This window comes from Solanum verrucosum, unplaced genomic scaffold, assembly GCF_900185275.1.
Source record: "Solanum verrucosum unplaced genomic scaffold, falcon-dt-bn FXZP01000306.1, whole genome shotgun sequence".
Taxonomy (NCBI): domain Eukaryota; kingdom Viridiplantae; phylum Streptophyta; class Magnoliopsida; order Solanales; family Solanaceae; genus Solanum; species Solanum verrucosum.
The window spans coordinates 2,530,629-2,555,472 of NW_026020398.1; the positions used below are offsets into that span (position 1 = coordinate 2,530,629).

Consider the following 24,844-nt stretch of genomic DNA (forward strand, 5'->3'; position numbering starts at 1 on the left):
AATATTATTGGTTGGAAAGAAAAAGAAGGGACATTTTTATTTTTTATTTTTTATGTTTTCACTCGCTTTTTATTTTTTTATTTTTTTATTTGTCACATCAGCATTTTGGGTGGATTTTAGTTCACTTTAAATGAAATTAGGGGATAAATAATTATTTGTAAAGTTAAAATGCTAGCGGGCAAGTTTAGAGGTTTTTTTTTTTATGTGTTTTCTCTTTTGAATTTGAAGTTGTGTTTGGACATAACTATAAATTAGAGTTATTTTTGATTTTTTTTTTTAGTGATTTGGGGTAAAAATATTTTTTTTTTGAAGTTTTTCTATTGTAATAATTCTATGTCAAAAAAATTTTGTTCCGAAAAAAAGTGAAAAGTATCCATGATCAAACATATTAAATTAAAGAATTGAATACCCAATAAAGGTGTTTTCTTAAAAAAAATAAAATATTTACATAATCTCTAGTTTTATCTATACTCGATGTTGGGTTTTAAAGGTGTGAACATGAAATAAAGGGTTGTGACTATGCCGAAGGGTTGTGACCTTTATGAAAGGTTGTGTCCTTTCTAAAGGGTTGTGACCGTTTGAAAGGTTGTGCATTTTGCAAAGTGTTGTGACCTTTCTGAAAGGTTGTCTTCTTTCCAAAGAGTTGTGACCTTTACCCATTGTTGGCTATAAATAGAGAGGTTTTCTCTTATTTTTCTGCATTGAATTCTTCCCCTCTCTTGCATACATTTCTTACAAAATAAAATCGATCAATCGTGTCTGTGTGTGTAATTCGTTGCTGTCATTTTGAGTTCGTTGAAATTATTGAAGTTTGAGGTACCGCTACTTATTTAATGATTAATCCGTTTTATCTTGGGAGGAATTAATCTGCAACCTCGGGTACTTGAGGGGATTAAATTTCTTAAGGATACACAGTGAGTTCTGTGGACTCGGATAGTTCTTTGTTTTCCTTTTCATCTTTTATTATTTCTTGTTTGCTAATCTAAACGTAGGAGACAACAAACTTAAGAAATTTAAATTGTTGGTATTTTCTGTGGTAAGGAAATTACTTTTATTTTCTGTATTCTTTTGTTGGAAAAAAGAAGAAGAAAAGAGGATTATTTTATCATATATATGATAAAAGAGATTTGGGATGAATTAGTACTACATTAATATGTTCAAGTATATTTTCTGTAGTATGTTTTTCTTCGATGGGTAAAATTATTTTTATTTTCTTCCTAAGTGCATTGATGCATTGCACCCCTTCAGTTTTCTTTTCAATAAGAAAAAAAGTTATTTTTTGAATAAAGGTTAAGATATGCACTTTAATTTTTTTTCTTATATATTCTTGGTTTTATATAACTTTGAGAAGAAGTAAATGAACAAATGTTGTCTCTTAACAATATTTGAACATGAGTTTAGTTTCTTGTTGAAATTAAATGTCTTCTTAGGAAAATAGGAATATGATGGAAATTGAGAAAAGGAAAAAAAAAATAGCAAGAAAAGTGACTTGCATGAAATCATTGCTGACAGATTGAATATACGATTCAATGAGAGTAAAAATCAGGTTCTATCTTTATTTCCCTTGATTATTATTTTCTTTTTCTATCCTTTATAAGTTATGAGTGTTGACACCAAATTTTGTCCCTCATTTCTTCTAATTTATTTCGTTTAGCTTCTAAATTACTAATAAGTCGAATACTTTATAATTCACTATTATTTTTCATTTATCACTATTGCTATCGTAATTACTATATTACTTTAACTTTTATTATTTTTATGATTATCATCCTTAGTATCATTTTCACTATTTCAAAATTATATTTTTTATTAATTTTACTATTATTACTTTAATGTCGTCTTGTTTAAAATAGTATGTCATTAATTTATTTCAAGTTTCTTACCTTCTAATTTTTTTATGTAATATATATTATACTAGCTATTAAATTAGGAGTTCAAACGAATTAATTTAGAGAAGAAAGAGGCCCAAAACATTTCAGTCAATTTGCTCATTCGAAACGAGCAACCCAAATAGAGTAGCCCATTAGCAAATATGTGGCCCAAGTCCTAAGCCTATCTTCTGTTGATCAGCAGCTATTTGCCCATCTCTGTATCATTTTCTTTTTATAGACAAAACTCCACTGATCTTTAGCCATGAAAAAGATTTGTCACTCCATTTTGGTGTAACTTCACCTCGCTCTCTTGAACGTCTGAAGCTATTTTCCTCTCCCTCATTCTCATCTCTCCTCTTAATTTGGTCAACACAAAAGGCCAAAGAACTTTTGAATTTTGATTCTTTGTGGCAGAGGTGGCAGATTCAAACGTCTCTTTTGAAGCCAAAAGTCTCAACCCGTGACTTTCCCCTCATCTGTGCGAATTTGAATTTAAAAATGAGAAGATAAGCCTTGTGATTCTCCTATAAATACATCTCAAACTCATAGGCAAAAGGACCTTGGAACATTGGAAGATTTTCACCTTTCTCAAAGGCCAGAACACTTGCAAGAACTCGCACAAAAGTCTTAGTTGCCTAGCTTCGAAATACTTTAATACGTGTTTTAGTTTTAGCAAAAGTTGTTCATTCTTGTTCGTTTTGAAATAGCGAGTTCGGGATTCTAGATCGACAACGCCCTCAGTTCACTGCCCCACAAACGGTCAGTTTCTCCTAAACTCGAATCTATTATGTGAATATTTTGTTAAAGCGGAAATCATGATTCAAGATCTCTTATTCGGCTTAAGTTTGTGCCCTTGTGATTAAAATGTTTTGGGTTTGCGATTCAGATTTAATGTAGCTCATCGTATGTATCTTTCTATTTGAGTATGTGGAGTTTTACTTAGTAGTTTTACTTCTGAATTATAAATTATTCAGTTGTTTATCACTGTTTTCTTTGGAAGTATCTCTGACTAAATCTGTATGTATTTTCATAAGATTTGTTTTCGTCTCTTTGTTGTGTTTTCGTTTAAATATTTATGAAATTTGGTTCACAAAATTTATTAGACTGAATGCTTGAATTTCTCATTAAGCTCACTGTTTTGGTCCTTTCTTTCGACTCCCATATTAGTGAGCAAGATGTGATATTTTATTCAATGCTAAACGAAATTTCTGTTACAGTAAAACTTATGTTGTGTTTAGTACTTATTCTTGGAGTTAAAAATTATTTTGTTACTATCAAACTTTGCTTAATTGCTAATATGTGTTAACCATTATGTGACCTCATTGTCTACCATAAATACATGTTGAATATTGATTGAGTTCTAGTTTTTATTGCATTTTATAATTTTTTTTGTTGTTGTTATTAAAAGATAAATCATTGTTCTAACTCCTTCATTCTCCTTTTCTTTGTTTGCATGAAAATCGGAGTCGAAGAATCTTACTTTACGACTCGACGTAACTACAAGACTCAAACTTGCATATATATTCTTCACTTGTGCCTCTTGCTCCCTCGAAATACATCCGGACAGAAATGGAGAGGGACGTGCCAAAATGGCAAATCCCAAAACGTTATTCCTTTACCAAAGTCAATTATGATTTTGGTTTATCCTATTTTTCTTTATTGCTTATTTATTAGTGTGCTGGCATTATATTTTAATTATGTGATTTGGGTTGCTTATAACTTTTTTTTGCTTTAGTTAACAATAGTTTCTTTTTACTATTTTATCACATAAGATAAAACATCTAGATATAAATAATGCAATTAGTTTTCCTAACAATTAAAGCTTCATTCATTTTAACAAGTAAAGTTCTATACAAACATAAGACCATTTCACAAGTTTCATTATGTTTTCAATTGTATATATTTTTTCATAAAAAATATATTTTAAATTATTGACTCTAAAGTTTTTTTAAGTTAGCTTTTATAAATAATTTTTACTTTCTCTCACTTAGCCTAATTAATTAGTTAAATTCGGCCGGTTAACCATTGTTAATAGATCTTAAAGGATGCCTAACCCCTTCCCTTTAGATTAGTTGAACCCTTACCTAGAATCTTAAATTTAGTAGACCTTAAAATGAAGTTAACTTTAGAAAATAACTTTATTAATTTAGGTGTCCTAATTCATCGTAATAATTAGGTGGCGACTTCTTAAATTAGTCAATTAACTTTGGAAATCTCCAAAATGTTGTACACTATTTTGACCCGGTTAAAATGGGGTATAACAATGAGATTTATTTCATAAATGTTAGGATAGATGGTCATTATGTGATGATCTCAGAATATGTCTTTATTATTATTAATATGTATTATGTTTAGATGAGAAAAAAAAACTTTTGTAGTTTTCTACTCAATGTGAAATTTGATTGTGTTTGACTTTTGGAGACTAAAATCTTATGTTTTTTTTACTCCTTTGGTTTGAAGAATATAAGAACTTCACGAACAAATCATATTGTGCATTCGTTTGAAAAATATAGAATATTAAGGCTAAATGATTTGAAAAAGATAAAATATTCATCGTTAGCTAGAAACGGTGTTGTATTTGAGGTTTCTGGAGATTAAAACCTTTTTGGTTTCCTACTTTGTCTGAATGTGAAACTAATTCGAAGAATATAAAAATTTCATCAGAATTCAAGGTTCATTCGGTTAACGATTAGAAGAATATAAAAACTTCATCGTTAAACTAGAAACAAGTTGTATAAAGATTGAATCTTTATTGTTAGTATTCTAAATACTAAGTGGTCTGTTTAGTTGTGACAGAAAGGAAAAAAAATAATACTATTAACATAAAATTAGTGATTTTTGTGCCTGCAATGGGTGTTTCTATGTATTAAATCTCCAAAAGAAGGCTTTGTGTTGCCAATGTGTATTGATGGTATATAATTTGAAAGCATGGAAAAAAATATGTGGAAAATAATTTCAAATACTTGAAAAATATTTTGAGAACATATTTAAAATGCGGGGGTTCTTTACTTGTGATAAAGACAAAACTAGACTTACTATCTAATTTAATTTGAAAGTACAAGATATGAAATTTAATGACATACTTGTATTATGTTAGACCCACAAAATTCTTGGAGTATATTTGATATTGTGGTCGTTGAATCTCTCTTTACTAGTATATGATATGACTAGTATAAAACCACAAAATTATATTACTCGTTCAAAAGAATTGTATTCTTTGATGAAAAAGTGTCACTTAAAATATTGTGATTTTTCATGAAAAGTGTAGCATCTCGGGAATTTGAAGTAAGTTTACTACTAAGTAAATATCTGACCCTTAAGCCATAAAGGGGTTATATGGAGCTCTATATACCAAATTAAGGATGTTGAGTGTGCTATAAAATTTTGGTATTTACGAAATTATGTCGGAAGTGTTACAAATAGTATTTGGAAAGGATAATGAAGCGTTACTCGCTATCAAGTCCAATGAAGAACCGGTTGTATTTACATAAGATCTGGTGCTTTTGTTAAAGTGGTTAAAATGGATATATATATATATATGTTTGTCTGCTGCCAGCTAAAGGAAATGTCAAGTGAGCATTTCTTATCCTTAAGGTAGCATCTCATCAAAAAGGAAAAGATAATTCCCAGTTAAGGTTTAATTGGCTATTTTTTAAGTCAAAACGCAGCAGTTATATTGAATGGTTTCTTGGCATTTTGTTTTCATAAGAAAGCTAATTATTATAGATATAAACATGGGTAAATAATTGCTCTCTATTTGGTGGGATTTATTTGGTTCTTTAAAGAAAGCAAATTTAAATACCTTTGAGTCACTTATGTGAAGCAATGGACAGTGGGTCCTTGCAATTAATTTCAGCCACTAACTTTTATTGGGTAATAGGATAAGTATTGATATATTTAATTAGTTCTTCAGCCCTTATAATGTTAAAAAGGCTGGTTTGATAAGGTTAATAATAATAATAATAATAAAAAGAAATCAAAGAGGCAACCTTCTAAAGAAAGAAATATATGGAACCTGACGAACTTTCTTCGAAGGAAGGAAATTAACTATCTGCTACTCTAGACCTCTGGAAGCACGAGAGATTTGGGAAATTTTGGATTCTTGCTAAACCCAAAGGAATTAAGAGTTCTAGTATTCGACAACCAAATTGTGAAAATCTCCCTAGTGTTAAGTCCAGGTAACTTATATTCTCTTCTTTTAATTTCTGAGTTATGTGTGTTATAGATGTGTATATATAGTTTAGGATGAAGTATTGAGGTGGAAAAATGATTTTAAGTAGATAGCATCCTTGGATTTGAATCAAGGATCTAAATCAAAAGACTATGAGATAATTAAGGATTCTTGATTGGTTCAAATGACAATGATGAATTGCTAAGAAAAATAAAGTGAGGAAACTGTTGGAATTATGAATTATTATGGAGATGAACTGGGTTGATTTTATTTTGTGGCTTAATCATGTTGGTAATAATTAACTGTAGCACATAGATAATTGGGAGATGATTTACCGATTGAGTTTAATTATGTAGATTGACTTGGTTCTGTTGATTGGGTCTCCGGGAACTACCATTAGCCTAAGAAGCAACAAGGTATGTGAAGCTAAACTCCTTTCGCCTTTGAAGCATCATCCGCGTCACGTGATTCTTATATAAAGGTCAAGTTAGTTCACTTAAAACACGAAAGTAAAACCTTCATATTGGTTAGTTACTTGATTAGCTGAACGACCGTTAGTATAAATACTATGTTATAGTTCTTATAACATTATTTGATAAAATATAGCGAGGGGCGGGTATTCATAGTTTCTACTTGACACATTCGTGCAACGTGATTCTGTGCACATGATTGAGACCAAACCATTATAGTGAGCCTGAATATTGTTGCGTACTGCCCTTGTGGCATCATTTGTATTTGGAGTCGGCCGAAAATCTCATATACTAGTTCCCCCTTACTTGAGCCAATACATGGCACATATGGCCTGCGGGCAGACCCTCATAGTGAGCCCACGATGGGTGCACCTCGTACCAGACCGCGATTATAACATATGTATAAAAACATATAGATGAACTTTTAGGAAACTCATAGCTTATAGTTAATGTGAGTTGCCTTGGTCGGCTATCACGTAAACATTTGTAATAAAAATATTTAAAGTACTCTACCTGGGAAAACTATGGGTATCATGATATATTGATCATTGCTTGAGATATTATATTATGAGTCAACTAAGTCAGCGCGTAGGGTACTATTGTATATCTTGTGTTTACTCCTAATTTACTCGTAGTTCTCTCTATTTAATAACTGATTCATATGAGCTTTCCTATCTATCGATCTATTATTCTATTTGCTCTTCCTGCCAGTACATGTTTTATATGTACTGACGTCCCTGTATATGGGGAGCTACATTTTCTTGTAAATGCAGGATCAGGTTCTCAGGGAAGCGGACATCCACGTTAAGTTCTCTTGTTGACTTCCATTGATGTTTTGGTGAGCTCCATTTCTATCCGGAGCTAGCTTGTATCTAGTACTTTTGATGATATGCACAAGTTGCTAGTTGTATACGCCGAGGTCTGTCTTGGAAAGTTATTAGCAATTTGAAGTTGCACATTTTTTAGAGGCTTCTTGGACATCTTAATGTATCAGGTTGTATAGTTTTGCTCAGATAACTACGTGGGTTGTATATATATATCATGTGTGGTTATTCCACCCGCTTATTAGTTTGCAACTTTTTACATGTCATAGCTTATTTGTAGATCAAGTATCCATACAGTTCAAGTCCGCCCTCCCTTTCGGTGCGTGAAAAAAAGATATGTCTATTTGTATAGACATGAACATTGGTGAAAAGTGATATGTTATGTTTGTGTTGTAAAAAAAACATTTGGGTCATATTTCCTTTATTGGACCGAAGAGACTATGGTCATGGGTAATTCTATAACAAATTGAATGTTGTGGAAAGGTCCTTCTGCAAAGGACATCTGGCAAGGTGTTGAATCTAAAACAATGTATATATTTGACAAAGTTATAAAAAGAAAAGAACAAAATATTTGTAGGAAAAAGTTACCTCGCGGAAGGTCTTTTCTAACCCATTATTTTTGTTTGTTCTTACTTACTTGAATCAAATTATTTGTGACATGAATACTTAGGACATGTCAATTACAAAACCTAGCAAAAACTGATCAACTTAGAAATTTTGTCTAACTTATAATGCAATAAATCAAAATGTCAAGTATGTGTTGAATCTAAGTATGTTAAACATATTTATAAATTTGCTGAAAGGAATTTTAATTCTTTAGAATTGATTTACACTGACATTTGTGATATGAAGTCAACACCATCTCTTGGTGGGAAAAAGTGTTTCATAAATTTTATTGACAATTGCACTAGATATTATTATGTTTATTTGCTGAATGGTAAGGATGAAGCAATAGAAACATACATGCAATATAAAACTAAAGTTGAAAATCAGTTGGATAAAAAGATTGTCATGATTAGAAGTGGTAGATGTGGAGAATATGAATCTTCTTTTGCAGAAATATATTTGGAAAATGGAATCATCCATCAAATTACTACACATACCCACCTCAATCTATTGAAATTGTTGACAGGAAAAAACTGAACTTTGAAGGAAATGTTTAATGTCATACTTATAAGTCAGGTTTACCACAAAATTTGTGGGGGTGCTATCATTATAGCAAAAGAGAACAACAAAAAGTTTGTTTGTTCAGAAAGAGAGGAACAAAAGTTTTATTTGTTAGTAAAGAGAGCAACAAATAAAAAAACTTTTGTTTTTTAAGAAAGGGAGCAACAAAAAGTTTTGTTTGTTCAGTCTTTGTTGTATCCTGATAGAGAACTGATTGCCGCCCCTTAAGGTATATACAAGCAATAACTCTTGAAAAATAGTGATCTAACAATTTCCAATACAGTCTATTCTATATGAGAAATGAAAATGAGGGAACTATTCCCAAACAGGTCAAAATAGGACCTAAGACTGTGGATTGTATGTTCATTGGATATGCTACAAATAGTAAAGCATGTTAATTTATGGTTCATATGTCCGAACTGTCGGATAGTTAAGTGAAGGGTCTAAACGACCTTGAAACGAACCAAAGGAGAATGTACTTAATAAAGTGATTCAGAGGCATAGTAAATGTCAATGTTCAAATTACTTCCTTCGAGTTTGATTTTGTAACATTTCTTCTTGAAAATGAGTCTCATAAATTCGAAGAAGCTATGCCCAAGAAGCTATGCCCTTTGTGGACTCATTCTTTTTGGAATGAGGCTGTCAATAGTAAGATAGATTCAATCTTGAGCAATCATACTTGAGAGTTGGTTGATCTTCCTCCAGGAAATAAACATTTGGGTTCAAAGTGGATCTACAAAAGGAAAAGAAAGTTGATGAAACTATTGATAAATACAAAGCAAGACTTGTTGTCATAGGCTTTAGACAATAAGAAAGTCTTGATTATTTTGACACTTAATAGCCACTAACTAGGATTAGATCAATTCAGATGTTAATTGCGCTAGTTGCGGTATATGACCTTTAAATTTGCCAAAATAGATGTGAAAACATTTTTTTAAAAATGGATAATTGGAGGAAGAAATTTACATGGAACAACCCGAGGGCTTTGTGGTTCCTGGTAAAGAAAAGAAAGTCTCTAAACTTGTTAAGTCACTTTATGGACTAAAATCAAGCGCCCAAATAATGACATGCGAAGTTTGACCAAACTATGTTGGCAAATGAATTCAAGATTAATGAATGTGATAAATAGTTTACATTAAAGACACTCCAAAACACAAGGTCATTGTTTGTTTTTATGTTGATGACACGTTGATCATCAAAAGAGACATTTTTGACATAAATGCTACTAAGCATATGCTAGAAAGTAACTTTGATATGAAAGACATTGAAGTTGCTAATGTGATTGAAAAGGTACTTGACAAGTTCAAGTATTTGAATTTCAATATTGTCAAGACTCCAATAAATGTGAGCTTTGTACTTCAAAAGAATGAAGGCAAAAATGATTCACAAGTGGATTATGCTAGAGTATTTAGAAGTATGATATATATCATGAAGTGTACACGATCAGATATAGCATGTGTTATTAGTAAACTGAGTCGGTTCACAAGTAATCTCAACCAAACTCATTGTATGACAATGACAATAGTTTTAGAGTATTTAAAACATACTTAAAAACTATTATTTTGCATTATAACTAATATTCAACAGTATTGGAAGAATATAATGATGCAAATTGAATCACCAGGTCAAATGAAGTAAAATCCACGAGTGGATATGTATTTACTCTTTGTGGAGGAGCAATCTCTTGAAAATCTTTCAAACAGAAATGTATCACTCGCTCTACTATATATGAAATCTGAGCTTATCACTTTAGATAAGGCCGGTGAAGAAGTTGAATGACTCCGAAATTTCTTGAAACCTTTAGCTTCAGTAGGCAGAGAGTTAATTTGCAATAGGTAGGGCATAGAGCATGATGTCTAACGGAAAGTCTCGTCATATATGACGTAGACATAATATCATTAGAGAACTACTCTCTAGTGAAATTATCATAATTGACTATGTAAAGTCAAAGGATAATGTGTCAGATCCATTTACAAAAGGCATAACTAGAGAGAGAGTTGAAAGATTATCAAAGGGAATGAGACTATGGCCGAGGACAAGTCATTGTGGCGGTAGCTCTACCTAGAAGACTGGAGATCCCAAGATCTAGGTTCAAGGAGATCAAACAAAGTCATTGATGACGGTTCAACATTGTCAAAATATTTTTGTATGGTCCATTCTCATGATAAGACAATGTTCAGTAACAAAGATAAAGGCATTAGAACTTTTTAATCAAATAGTGTCTCTATGGGATAACACATTTAGAAATCACCTATATAAGTGTGAAGTGTAAGCCGCTTCAAGGAGAATTCGGTAAATAAGGTCAGTTCTCTACGCACTTATAAACCAAGACGTGTTCATGGCTGAAACAAACAAAACAATGAGAACCAAAAACAGTTCAAGGGTTGATTGTGTGACTTATGTTGTCTAGGTATACACTAAAGCTCGATGGTTTAAAGATATCAAATCTACTAATTGACCGAATATATCCGATATATGTTCACCATGGAAAGTTCAAAGGGAAACCCACTTATCCAGATGCAATCAATCCTTACTTACGAATCATACAGTTTTTCATGCATATGTTTTAACAATAGTCATTCCCTATTCATGTGGGGGATTGTTGGGTTTTAAAGGTGTGAACATGAAATGAAGGGTTGTGACCTTTATGAAAGGTTGTGTCATTTCTAAAGGGTTGTGACCGTTTGAAAGGTTGTGCATTTTGCAAAGTGTTGTAACCTTTCTGAAAGGTTGTCTTCTTTCCAAAGAGTTGTGACCTTTACCCATTGTTGGCTATAAATAGAGAGGTTCTTTTCTCATTTTTCTGCATCGAATTCTTCCCTTCTCTTGCATACATTTCTTACAAAACAAAATCGATCAATCGTGTCTGTGTGTGTGATTCGTTGCTGTCATTTTGAGTTCGTTGAAATTATTGAAGTTTGAGGTACCGCTACTTATTTAATGGTTAATCCATTTTATCTTGGGAGGAATTAATCTGCAACCTCGGGTACTTGAAGGGATTAAATTTCTTAAGGACACACAGTGGGTTCTATGGACTCGGATAGTTCTTTGTTTTCCTTTTCATCTTTTATTATTTCTTGTTTGCTAATCTGAATACATGAGACAACACTCACTTCAAGTCAAAGTTGTAAGGAATCGAATTTGGTAGGGATTATGGAGATGAAGGCTGTGGAATACACGAACAACGATCAAATAAATCAGGATGTTTACAGTACCCTTGTGGCAGAAAACACAATTGCAGTGAACCATGATCATTTCCTTACGTACCGCATTGATCTTGATGTGGATGGTAGTAAAAATTCATTCTTGAAAGCCAAACTGAAAACTACAAGAGTGAAAGATCAGAAAATGTCACCAAGGAAGAGTTATTGGAGTATTGTTAAAGAAACTATGAAAACAGAATCTGAAGGCAGGACACAACTTGGGATAGAAGCAGCTGAATTGTTGTTTGTTAATACTGAAAAAAAGAGTAAAGTTGGAAATGATGTAGGTTATAAGCTAATTCCTAGTAAACCATCTATGTCTTTGTTAACAGATGATGATTACCCTCAAATTAGAGCAGCTTATACTAAGTATCAACTGTGGGTGACTCCTTACAACAAGTCAGAGAGATGGGCTGCAGGATTTTATGCAGATAGAAGTCATGGTGATGATGGACTCACAGTTTGGAGTGGCAGGTAAAATGATCTCTTGTCTATCTATGTTAGGCATGCCTTTCATACGTAATAGGCATAATAGATAAACAGACAATCAAACTTGACCCGAGTTGGCAAGTAAGCACTCCAACTTTGAATATGCACATCTAGACACCTCAACTCGTCTCCACGGTGTCACTTGAATGCTCCAACCTACAAAATGATCGTCACACCTCCAAAATTTATGTGTCATGTCAAGCGTCGAATGTCTAGGAGACACAGTAGGGATGAGTTGGAGTGTTTAGTTGTCAGTGGAGATTAGGTTGAGGTGTCTAGATGTGCACTCTCAAATTTAGAGTCTTTACTTGCCCGCTGAAGCCAAATGTGAGTTTCTGTTTATGTGTTATGCTTATGAAATAACTACACGTAGCCATCCATAAGAAAATTGAAAATAGTAAACTGAAAAATAAGATAGGGTATATGCTATATAACATGTTAAGATACTTTGATACACTAACACTAAAAATTTGTGTGTCATGTTAGCGTCGGGTGTCCATGAAGCACAGTGGGGATGTTTAGTTGTCAGTTGAGATTAGGATGAGGTGTCTAAATGTGCACTCTCAAAGTTAGAGTGTTTACTTGCCCGCTGAAGCCAAATTTGAGTTTCTGTTTATGTGTCGTGCCTATGAAATAACTACACGTAGCTATTCATAAGAAAATTGAAAATAGTAACCTGAAAAATAAGATAAGGTATATGCTATATAACAAGTTATATACTTTGATATACTGGCACTAAAAATAAATAATTTGTACACTATCAAGTCACCTAAAGATAACTACATGTATCATCGTTAAAATATGAGATTACTAACTTGAAAAATACCTGCTACAACATATTAAAGTACACTAATAGTATAAAAAAACAATTTATATATATTAAATTCATCTACTTCTTAGACAATAATTTCCTTGAATGTTTTTATTGTTTTATTCTTGTGTTGTAATATGCAGGAATAGATCAATTGAAAAGAAGGATATTGTGCTTTGGTACACACTTGGATTTCATCATGTACCTTGCCAAGAAGATTATCCTATAATGCCAACAATCTATGATGCTTTTGAGCTCCGGCCCACAAATTTCTTTGAAAGAAACCGATTGTTGGACTAGTGCGTTGCACGTGTATTTTTATGATAATCAATAAACTTTGCGTATATGTGTGATTTTAATTTCATCTATGGAAACTGGACTCTATGTTTTTCTTTTAATTTTCACTGTCTTTTAGATTTAGCCCATACATTGCTTGATAATTGATAACTCGATACTAAACCAAATTGGAGCCACATCTAATTGCAAGACCAATGCATGTGTTCCTCAAGATTTCCCTTTTTCTTTTTCCGTATATCAACATTATTATTATCGTTATCATTTAATTTTACCAACTATGTCAAGACTTTGATCCTTCCGCTAAAGTTAAAACAAATTTGTATAATGTGGATAATGGCATCATTTATAAAAAAAAATCAGCTATCATAAGATCATTATTGATAAAGAAAGTCAACTCTTGTCATAATCAAATGCTTGTAGCAATATATTTGTTTATTCCGTTATCACTGGAACTTATTCTTCTGTTGTGAGGCGACTAATGGATAAATTTAGTCTTAATGGAGTTTTATTTAATACGTACAAATTATTAATAACTCATAATAATTAAAAGTTTGCTTTATAGAGTTCTTTTTTAACTTATTGAGTTGAAGAAAGTCAGCCTTAGTCATAGTTGAATTTTGCAGCAATATTTATTTATTTATTATTTTTTTAAAAAAGTTTAAAGGTGGGCAGAAGATGCCCATTTATTAAAAGAATTTTGAAGCAATAGTATTTGCTTATATGTGGAAATTAATTAAGCAATTGACTTAAGGACTTCTGGAGAAATTTGAAGGAAAAAAAACTAGTATTTGGGGAAAGTTGAAAATGCTTTTGAATTTGAAGTTGTGTTTTGATGTAATTATAAATCGGAGTTATTTTTGAATTTTTCTGAGTGATTTGGAGTAAAAATAGCTTTTTTTTTAAGTTTTTCTATTGTAACAATTCTATGTCCAAAAAATTTTGTTCCCAAAAAAGTGAAAAGTATCCTTAGTCAAACACGTTAAATTAAAGAATTTAGTGTATTTACATAATCTCAAGTTTCATCTATTACTTCAAGTTCCATTCTTACATATCCTTGCCGTTACATTACGGTTCTCCGTTAATTTTGAAGATGTTCAAAATACTATATATTCCGATATAAAGTAAGATGAAGACTCTGATATCATATTATGATATTCTCTTTAGATAACCGTGAGAAAGAAGCAAAGCAAATAAGCATTAGCTCTCAATGCAAACAACAAGTTGAAGCACTTCTCCACCACTTGTACAAATAAGTGTAATATATTATTTGTTGACTTTTCTATTAAATATTGTCTAGAGGGTGTAAAAATAATTTGTTAAACGCATTTCTCGTGATCCAGCAAATTTTATATAACCACTACAAATTGAAAACAGAAGAAAAATAGATAAAAGAGCATTAGATCGATTAAACGACATTTTGGTACATTTGTATATTTTTAGTTTAAGATCATAACATTCAAAATTTTTCTTTAATTTCATAAACTCTGTGTCAAGTCAAATCATACAAACAAATTGAAACGAAGAGAGCATATAAAAATAATTTTTTTTTTGTAATAATTACATAAAACTATAAACAAGTTTATAAAATGGCTATAAAACCAAATCTCCCGAAAGGTAACAAGATGTCAAATACTATATAGGTGGAAACATCATATGAATTGAGAGCACCACTTCATGATGGAACTGATAAAAGTATTACACATTTCTGTTGCTTTTTTCTTCTTGTTCTTTTCTATTAACTGTCAATGTCATCCTTTAGACCCTCTTAATCCTGATGAAATCAACAAAATTAGAGTCATTATCCAAAAATCCCACCTTGGTTCCCTTTCAAATGTAACATTTCATTATGTAGATCTTGATGAACCAGAAAAGAATGATGTCCTACATTGGCTTTCCTCTCATAAATTACACAATGCCTCTTTTCCTTATCGTCGAGCCAGGGTAGTAGTTCGCGCTAATGGTGAGACACATGAACTCACACTAGACTTGGCTACTAGCTCTATCATATCACAAAAGTTGTACTTAGGTCATGGCTTTCCTCCTTTTACTCTCAATGAACTTATACAGTCTAGCATCCTGCCATTGAGTAATCCTAAATTTCAAGAATCGATTACACGGAGGGGATTGAATATATCTGAAGTCAGCTGCATACCACTATCAGTTGGATGGTTTGGTCAGGTAAAGACCATTAGAGTTCTTAGTGTTCCATGTTTTTATCTTGGAGGAACTACTAACTTTTGGGCAAGGCCTATTGAAGGAATAACTATACTAGTAGATGTTGAATCAATGAAGATTATTAAGTATTTGGATAGATTCAGATCCCCATTGCCTGAAGCAAAAGATGCTGATTTCAATTCGTCGAGCCAGGGATCAGTTACTTGCAATGAAACAGGATCCTCCAGGATAAACATCCAAGGTCATGAAGTCAGTTGGGCTAATTGGAAACTTCATGTTGGATTCAATACTAGAGCAGGGATGATCATTTCTACAGCTTCTATATTCGATGCTGTGAGAAATGAATATCGACGTGTACTCTATAAAGGTCATGTCTCTGAGATATTCGTGCCTTACATGGATCCTACGTTTGAATGGTACTACAGGACATTTATGGATGTTGGTGAATTTGGTTTTGGGAGATCGGCTAGCACCCTTGTCCAGTCGTTGGACTGTCCAAACAATGCGGTGTATATGGATGGTTACATGGCTGATTCAGCAGGTCAAGTAGTACAAGTCCCTCGTGCTATTTGCATTTTTGAACGATATGCTGGTGATGCTGCATGGAGGCATACAGAAATCGGAGTACCTGGAACATTAGTAAGCCTCCAACTTTTCAATTTCTCTAGTAAATTGTGATCACTCTATTAACATAATTAACTCTATGGCTTTTGTAGAACACCAAGGGACAGAAAGAAGTTAATTTGGTGATCAGAATGGTAGCAACAGTTGGAAATTATGACTATATACTTGATTGGGAGTTCAAACAAAGTGGATCCATTAGAGTTGGAGTAAGAATTAAGATAATATACTATTAGCTAGTCAATCATTTTCACTTTAATCTTCTCTTACATTTTTCATTTTTCGTTCGCGAAGGCAAGTCTAACAGGGATTATGGAGATGAAGGCTGTGGAATACACGAACAACGATCAAATAAATCAGGATGTTTACGGTACTCTTGTGGCAGAAAACACAATTGCAGTGAACCATGATCATTTCCTTACATACCGCATTGATCTTGATGTGGATGGTAGTAAAAATTCATTCTTGAAAGCCAAACTGAAAACTACAAGAGTGAAAGACCAAAATATGTCACCAAGGAAGAGTTACTGGAGTGTTGTTAAAGAAACTATGAAAACAGAATCTGAAGGCAGGACACAACTTGGGATTGAAGCAGCTGAATTGTTGTTTGTTAATACTGAAAAGAAGAGTAAAGTTGGAAATGATGTAGGTTATAAGCTAATTCCTAGTAGACCATCTATGTCTTTGTTAACAGATGATGATTACCCTCAAATTAGAGCAGCTTATACTAAGTATCAACTGTGGGTGACTCCTTACAACAAATCAGAAAGATGGGCTGCTGGATTTTATGCTGATAGAAGTCATGGTGATGATGGACTCACAGTCTGGAGTGGAAGGTAAAATCATCTCTTGTCACTAGATATTAAGCATGCCTTTCATATGAAATAACGTGGGCTTGCCAGTTTTCACATTAATGAGACAAGTCTGGTAGAAAGAGGACGTCTCTGTCCCTTCAACTGACACCAGGCAGAAATCCCCCCTTTCATTGAGGGAAACTTATTGAAGTCTGAAATCTACTTTAAACTCTTTGGAAGCTACACGTAACAGTTCATAAAAAAGATCGAAAAAATAGTAAACTGAAGAATAAGATAAGGTTCATGCTATAATAGTTACACTATCAATTCGTCTAAAGATGTAATGACCCGAAAGGTCATTTTGGTAATTTTTCGTGGAAATGACTATTTTGCCCTTTCGGTAGTTGCCCCGAGTCCCATGTTTTGTGGTTGTAAAGTTGGTTTGAGGAAAAGTTGGTAAAAAGTTGAGTTTTTGAGAAGTTGAGTTTTTATGAGTTAAAGTTGGTTAAAAAGTGCTTTTTCGAGTCATTTGGAGTTTCGGGACTCGGATCGGATTTCCGTCAATTCCGACAGTTTTAGAATGTCGAAACGGGTCTGTGTGAAGTTACGGAGTCGAATTTGGAGTTGAAACGAAGAATTGAGGTCCTAAGTTGCTAAAGTTGTGAAATTTTGATAAAGAGTTGACTTTGGTCAACATATGAGGTTCCGAGGCTCAGATTGAAATTCCGAGAGTACCGTTGATTTCGGGAGGCGATTCTAAGTCTAGAATGAGTCTTGGTTGAATTTTTAGACGCTCCGTTTGAGTTTCGAATTTTTTTGGCGTTAAACTAGTTTCTTAGCATCTTATTGAATTTCGGGTCAAGGAGTCCTCGAATTCAAATTCCGACGGTTCCATTGAGTCCGGAACGTCGAATTTAGTGGGGGTACATATTTAGTTTGTGTGCACGAGATTCCGAACGAATCCCGAGGGTCCAACGGGGACTTAAACTTTGGTTTTAAAATTGTGTGCAGCTGCTGTGTATTTTAGCTGCAACAACAGTTTCTTCCCCTTTTTTTAAAAGCCAAAAACAGTAGTCATTTTCCCCCAACTTGAAAAATACCCATTTCTCCATTTTTAGACTTTGAGAGCTCAAAAATAGGTGATTTCAAGTGGGTTTTCGCAAGGAATTCATTAGGTAAGTTATTTCCAACTTATATCTTTGATTTCCATCGATTATTTATGGATTTTAACATCAAAATTTAAGATCTCAACTGAAAAATTTGGGGGTTTTTGCCTTAATCCGAATTTAATAGAAAATTTGAGTTTGTGAACTCATTTCAACTCCTTTTTCGAAACGGTTTTCACTATTGGATTCTAAATTTCTTGGGGAACATTTTTCACTAAAAATTTCCAGATTTCGAGAATATTTTTCGGAACGAGATTTTTTTGACCATTTTACCCTTTTCTCCAAATTTCACAGTATTGGTGTTGTTAGATTCGTATTGATTGTGAGATTCCATTTATGAATAGATTGTGGTGATTTGGAGCGTGCTCGGAAGGGTAAAACTCAAATTTGAGTTACTAGTTGAAGTGTTTTGAGGCAAGTGGCTTCTAAACTTTGTTAAACTCTTAGACTACACATGACTACTTTCCTAATTGTGTTGGGGAGTAATGGGGATTGAGGATGAGTTTTATTTGTTGATTGAAATTGTTGTAATTGAAAGATGGGGAATAAAACGAGCTAAATGTGTTATATGTGACTTGAATTTGTTGAATAAGTCATGTGATAACTGATATTGAGGGGATAGAAGAGCATGAGTAGGCTATGATTGATACAGACGATGTGTAATACTATGATGTGGTTGTGATTGAGACAGATGATGTGTAATACTATGATGTGATCGTGATATGGTTGTGATTGAGACAGATAATGTGTAATACTATGATGTGATCGTGATATGATTGTGATTGATGACATGTGCATATTCATTATTCATCCCAAGTATGAACTATCTGTTGCATGAGTTCTGAGACACTGATATGAGGACGGATGGATATGAGACACAGTCGAGACTAGCTCCGGCTAGCGATTTGGATGCCGATGGGATCTGGTTCCGGCGGTGATACATGGTCCATGTGTGGCCCCCATGGGTTCTGATTTGAGTATTCAGCGCGGTCTGATTACGTCAACAGATGTGTATCTTAGGACAGACATGCATCACGACTACATGACATCATTATTGCATTTGCATCGCATTTGACTTCATCTTTGTCTGTGGTGTGTGGATTTTTCCTATTTGCCCCTCTTCATGTGATATATGATCTATTTGCTCTTACATGAGGATATGAGATTGATGTTGAGACACTGTTAGATATATCTGTTGATTATGAATTGTGTAGTATAGGTTGTTGGTTCGCTGTTAGAATGAAGTTTCGGTGGTTCGGTTGGGATTGAAAGGAGTTGTTTGTAGCTGCTAGTTTAGCTTAGCTTAGTGTTACTTGCGAGTACCTGTTGCTTTTGGTACTTACCCTTGCCTCTACACAATTGTGTAGGTTGACAGCTCTATCAGATCCGACTTATTACTCATCTTCAGATTAGAGCTTCCAGACTTACTTGAGAGGTAGCGGTTCATTCCAGACGTGCCCTCAAGTTATCTATATTTATTGTTCTGTTCTATTCTAGAACTTTACTATGAGACTTGTATATTTTATTCAGATTCTGTATTAGAGGTTTGTACATGTGACAACCAATTATGGGGTTATGTTGAGTTTATTTAAAGACTTCCGCTTATCTTTCTATCTTATTCTTGTTTTATAAATTCTATATCGTCGGGTTTTTGGGTGTTAGGCTGACGTGTCCGGTGGGGTTTGGGCACGTGCCATCACATCTGGTTTTGGGGTGTGACAAAAGATAACTACACGTACCATCGTTAAAATATGGGATTACTAACCTGAAAAATACTTGCTACTAATAGTATGAAAATTTAATGTATGCAGGAATAGATCAATTGAAAAGAAGGATATTGTGCTTTGGTACACACTTGGATTTCATCATGTACCTTGCCAAGAAGATTATCCTATAATGCCAACGATCTATGATGCTTTTGAGCTCCGGCCAACAAATTTCTTTGAAAGAAACCCATTGTTGGACTAGTGCATTGCACGTGTATTTCTATGCTAATCAATAATATTCGCATATATGTGTGATGAGTTACCAAATTAGCATCAATGAATTCTTTTTCAAATTATTCTCTTGGTGCAGCATCAAGTTTTCTCAAGTTAAAGTTTGAATTACTGCTATAAAGTCACTCAACTATTGCTATTTCACCAACAAGTCACTTAACCAATTCAAGTTATATTTAAGAATGGTTGATTGATTTTTGTTCTATTAAACAAAGTTGTCTAACTTCGTGAGATACATAAAAAGTGTTAGTTGAATGAGCGTTTGAGAAATTAACTCAACAATTTGACAAGTCATTTTAGGTTCAACTGAACCTTGTTTTAAGTCTGGATCAAATTTCAAGTGTCAACACATGTGTATTCCAAAGTGCAATCAAAGATCAATTAATTGTTGGTTTTGGCTTTGATCAATGCCTTTTCATCATGCTGTCAAGATTGACTCAGTCTTCTATAGTACTCTCATTGGTGAAGATCACTTTCATAAATTTAATGCATGTGTTTACTAAAGTCATGATCATCACTAGAAAGATACAAAGATTTTTCAAGAAACTTTAAGTATTAGAAGACTTGCAGTTTCCAGGAAAAAGCTTGGTTGGAAAATTTCATCATCACTAGAAAGATAGTCAACTTGTTTTCTCCCTCCGTTTTAATTCGTTTGTCTTACTTTTCTTTTTAGTCCGTTGCAAAAAAAAAAAAAATTCCTTTTTTCTGCAGCTCTTTGCTTTTAGCTTTCCACGTGGCATGCTTAAGACCATAAGATTAAGCGATATTTTGGTACATTCTACGTATTTTTAGTTTAACTTGATAAGATTCAAAAGTTTTCTTTACTTTTCTTTAACTCTATGTGAAGTCAAAACCAGACAAACAAATTGAAACGGAGGGAGTAGTTTGTTTATGCTTCATTCACTGGTTTCTTGTTTCTCATTCTTTGCTATGGAAGTAATTGAATCCTAATTTGTTCATGTTTACTGCAATTATTTTAGAAAAAGTATAAAAGAAGAAGACTAGTTAGGTGCATGCATATAAAGAAGAAGACTAGTTAGGTGCATGCATATAAAGAAGAAGACTAGTCTTATATCAAGTACTCATTTTGAACTAACTCCCAATTTACATGGTGCATAGAAATCTTCCTGTCATTTTCATGACTTGGCTTACCACAATCTATATAGACTATTTCTAGATAATGTAATCCGTCTATCGCAATTTACGTGGCAGACTTTTCTATTTAATCCGTTCCAAAAGAATGTCATCTTTCAATAGTAAGAAGAATTTAACTTTAAAATTTCTCTTTTACCAATAGTAAAATGATTTATAGTCACATAAATATCAAAGATTTGTTTTAGACCACAAATTTCAATAGTCTTCATTTTTTCTTAAATTTTGTATTAGTCAAATGGTGCCACATAAATTGGGTAGAGGCGTAATAAGAATGTGACTTATATTGCAAGACAAATGAAAAGAATTCCACACATTCCACTGACATCATAATCATAGCCTTCTGCATTATAATATGCAAGTCTTTGAATCATGGCATTTTGACTAAAAGATTTTTACTCTCCATTTGTATCAAATAAGTTTATTTGTTGTGAAAACAATTATAATATCTCAAAAAGAATAAAGTTTTTTCCGTAAGATTCCAACAACTCATGGTGTAACAATGGTTTCTTGGAAAATCCTGTTATGGCTTGTCTCAATTTATCTTACATTTATTAGCTCTTTCTGTCAAGAAACTACAAATATTGTCCCTCTTGGTTCCAATATCACAGCTGGAACTGAATCTTCACACTGGCTTTCATCCTCCGGAGATTTTGCTTTTGGTTTCTACCAGCTTAACAGTACTGGACTATTCCTTATTGGCATATGGTTTGATAAAATCCCCGATAAAACTCTCGTTTGGTCAGCCAATCGCGATGATCCAGTTCATGCTGGATCAAAGGTTAATCTAACTTTGAGTGGACGCCTTGTGTTGACAGATACTAATGGGAGAGAGTTTGTTTTGTACAATGGCACAGGCACTAGTCATGCTACTATGCAAGATGATGGAAATTTTGTCCTGAAAAATTCATCCTCAGGTGTCTTGTGGGAAAGCTTTGATTTCCCAACAGATACAATTTTGCCTGGTCAATATCTTGATATGGGGCAGGCGCTGTTTTCCAGTGCCAATGGGACAGTAGATTACTCGACGGGGAAGTATAGACTACTGGTGCAGACTGATGGGAATGTGGTCTTGTCTGCATATAGAACTGCTGATTTTGGCTACTGGAATTCTATAACTGCAAACAATAAAAATGTAAGACTGGTTTTCGACAACACCAGTGATACTTTGTTCATTACAAATGGAAGCTCAATCATATCCAACATGACATTGACAGCGAACTTGCCTGATTCAGTTCGAGATTATTACCACAGAGCTATGATCACTGATAAAGGAGATTTCCAACAGCTCTTCCACAGAAAAATAAATGGGAGCGGTTGGAATGTTGCGATGCAAGTTATTGTGAAGCCTTGTATTGTGAATAACATTTGTGGTGTATATGGCTTTTGCCAATCACCAGACAATAAGGAAGTCAATTGTAGTTGCTTGCCAGGCTATTCTCCAAGGGATCAGTACACTCCATCTAAAGGATGTTATCCGAATGAGATGAAAGATTTTTGTGATCCGAATTCTTCCCTTTCGGATGTCTATGTTGAAAGGATCTCTAATGCTGATTTCCCTGATAGGATGTATGCTGAACTAGAAAGGGTATTTGATACTACAGAGGAGCTTTGCAGGCAGGAAGTGTTGAATGATTGTCTTTGTGAGGCAGCTGTGTTTAATGATTCAACATGTTTCAAGAAGAGGATGCCTATACAGAATGCCAGAAGTATTAATCCTGATACAAATAACATGGTTGCATTTCTTAAAATTAGCAACTCTTCAATAACTCAAAACAAAAAGCACTCTCTATCAAAGGGTGTTTTGGTAGCTGGTGTGACAGTATGTTCAGTACTCGCTCCGCTTTTTGCAGCAATTGCTATATATTATCACCCTTTTGTGAAGAAACATAGAGATGCCAAAACCCCTCCAAAAAGAAAGGCAATTGAGATGAATTTAAGGGCATTTTCGTTCCAGCAGCTGCACGAAGCCACCAACGGTTTCAAGAATAAATTAGGCCAAGGGGCTTCTGGTGCTGTTTATAGCGGAATTCTCAAGTTAGAGGATGAAGAAGTTGAAGTTGCTGTGAAGAAATTAGGAAATGGAATTGAACAAGGTGATGATAAAGAATTTTTGGCAGAAGTAAGGGTGATAGGCCTAACACATCACAAAAATCTGGTTCATTTGTTAGGCTTCTGCAATGAAAAAAGCAACAGGCTTGTTGTTTATGAATTAATGAAAAATGGGGCTGTGTCAAATTTGATCTTTCGGGATGGACAAAAACCAAGCTGGAAGCTAAGAAGTGACATGGTACTTGACATTGCCAGAGGCCTGTTATACTTGCATGAAGAGTGTGAGAACCAGATCATTCATTGCGACATTAAGCCACAAAATATCCTTCTTGACAAGAACAACACTGCCAAAATTGCTGATTTTGGTCTTGCAAAGCTTCTTATGAAAGACCAGACGCGAACAAACACGAATTTTAGAGGAACCATGGGTTATATGGCACCAGAATGGCTAAAAAACGTGCCCGTGACAACCAAAGTTGACATCTACAGCTTTGGTGTTTTGCTGCTTGAGATTATTTTCTGCCAAAGGCACATGGACTTGAACCCAATCGGCCAAGAAAATGAAGAGCCCGAGTTGATCTTAGTCGATTGGGTTCTTCATTGTATGAGAAACAAGAAGCTGAGAGCTGTTGCTAGTCTTGATGAAGAAATTATGTTACATTTTCACAATTTTGAGAGGATGACTATGGTTGGCCTATGGTGCTTGTGTCCTGAGCCGAATCTTCGACCATCTGCAGCAAAGCTTGTTCAGATGTTGGAAGGAACTATAGAACTAGGTGTTCCTCCTATGGTTGATACAACTATATGAGTCATTTTCTGTATTATCTTGTAATTTTTCCAACAATTATCATTCTGTTTTATTAGTCATTAGACCTGGTTAAATTTCATTGTTTTTTCTCATAGTTCTCTGGTGCAAAAGTTAGGCGTTTTTTTTCTCTCAAGTGAGCTACACTTTTCCTTCTGAAGAGTATTCTATAATGTCACTAATGCTTGTGTTCAAGTTCACGGTAATAAGCAATCACTTCATTTTCAAGCAGAAAATGGGTCATCGATTCGTCCAATATTGGAGAAGCATTAGTATAAATTCTTATACACAAAGCACTACGAATTATTTTGCATCTCCATGGTGTTTCTTGAAACTGTTTTTCGAGAAACTGTTAATGAACTGTTCTATCTTTGGTCATGAAATCCTTTCTCTCTTTAGTTAGAGTTCTACTTACTATGAAGCATGAAGAAGTTGTCAAAGCTCCAATCAACGTGATTTTGGTAACATGTCAACATCAGTCAGAAGCTGAACACCTTCCCCACATATTCATTGAGGGAAAAATGAACCAGGTATGTGTATATATCATAAGTTGAATTTTCAATTCCGTCTTTATTTGTATAAACTTAAGTCATCAAAATCAAATTTTCAACTCTTGTGTTGTTTTCAATCATTCTTTTCACCATTAATAATAGATAGACCGAAAAAGGCGTTATCATGACCAATTCTCTAGTCCACCACTAGCTAACAGTCAAAGAGAGTTTTTTAGAAAAAAGACCAAAGTTCAAGTGTCAAAGTTGATGGCTTTGATAGTACAAACA

General features: G+C 33.7%; 2 protein-coding genes across 2 annotated transcripts; both read left to right on the forward strand.

Moving 5' to 3' along the window:
- Positions 1 to 11,655: 11,655 nt before the first annotated feature.
- Positions 11,656 to 13,319, forward strand: LOC125839668 (primary amine oxidase 1-like). The gene is made up of 2 exons (XM_049518663.1): positions 11,656 to 12,180; positions 13,150 to 13,319. Exons 1-2 carry the CDS (start codon positions 11,657 to 11,659, stop codon positions 13,304 to 13,306), a joined length of 681 nt encoding a protein of 226 aa, XP_049374620.1. The 5' UTR covers position 11,656; the 3' UTR covers positions 13,307 to 13,319.
- Positions 13,320 to 14,978: 1,659 nt separating this feature from the next.
- LOC125839448 (G-type lectin S-receptor-like serine/threonine-protein kinase LECRK1) lies at positions 14,979 to 24,161 on the forward strand. The gene is made up of 5 exons (XM_049518422.1): positions 14,979 to 16,102; positions 16,195 to 16,308; positions 16,394 to 16,935; positions 19,871 to 20,026; positions 21,674 to 24,161. The coding sequence occupies exons 1-5, from the start codon at positions 14,981 to 14,983 to the stop codon at positions 24,066 to 24,068; spliced, it is 4,329 nt and encodes a 1,442-aa protein (XP_049374379.1). The 5' UTR covers positions 14,979 to 14,980; the 3' UTR covers positions 24,069 to 24,161.
- The last annotated feature ends 683 nt before the right edge of the window (positions 24,162 to 24,844 follow it).

What these genes read in the sequence shown, in the direction of transcription:
- LOC125839668 (XM_049518663.1), top strand. Translation starts at nt 11,657, where the DNA reads ATGGAGATGAAGGCTGTGGAATACACGAACAACGATCAAATAAATCAG. An exon ending in CTCACAGTTTGGAGTGGCAG is followed by an intron (nt 12,181 to 13,149) that starts GTAAAATGATCT and finishes TGTAATATGCAG; the next exon opens with GAATAGATCAATTGAAAAGA.
- LOC125839448 (XM_049518422.1), top strand. Translation starts at nt 14,981, where the DNA reads ATGGAACTGATAAAAGTATTACACATTTCTGTTGCTTTTTTCTTCTTG. An exon ending in GTGGATCCATTAGAGTTGGA is followed by an intron (nt 16,309 to 16,393) that starts GTAAGAATTAAG and finishes TCGTTCGCGAAG; the next exon opens with GCAAGTCTAACAGGGATTAT. An exon ending in AGAAACCCATTGTTGGACTA is followed by an intron (nt 20,027 to 21,673) that starts GTGCATTGCACG and finishes AAAAGAATAAAG; the next exon opens with TTTTTTCCGTAAGATTCCAA.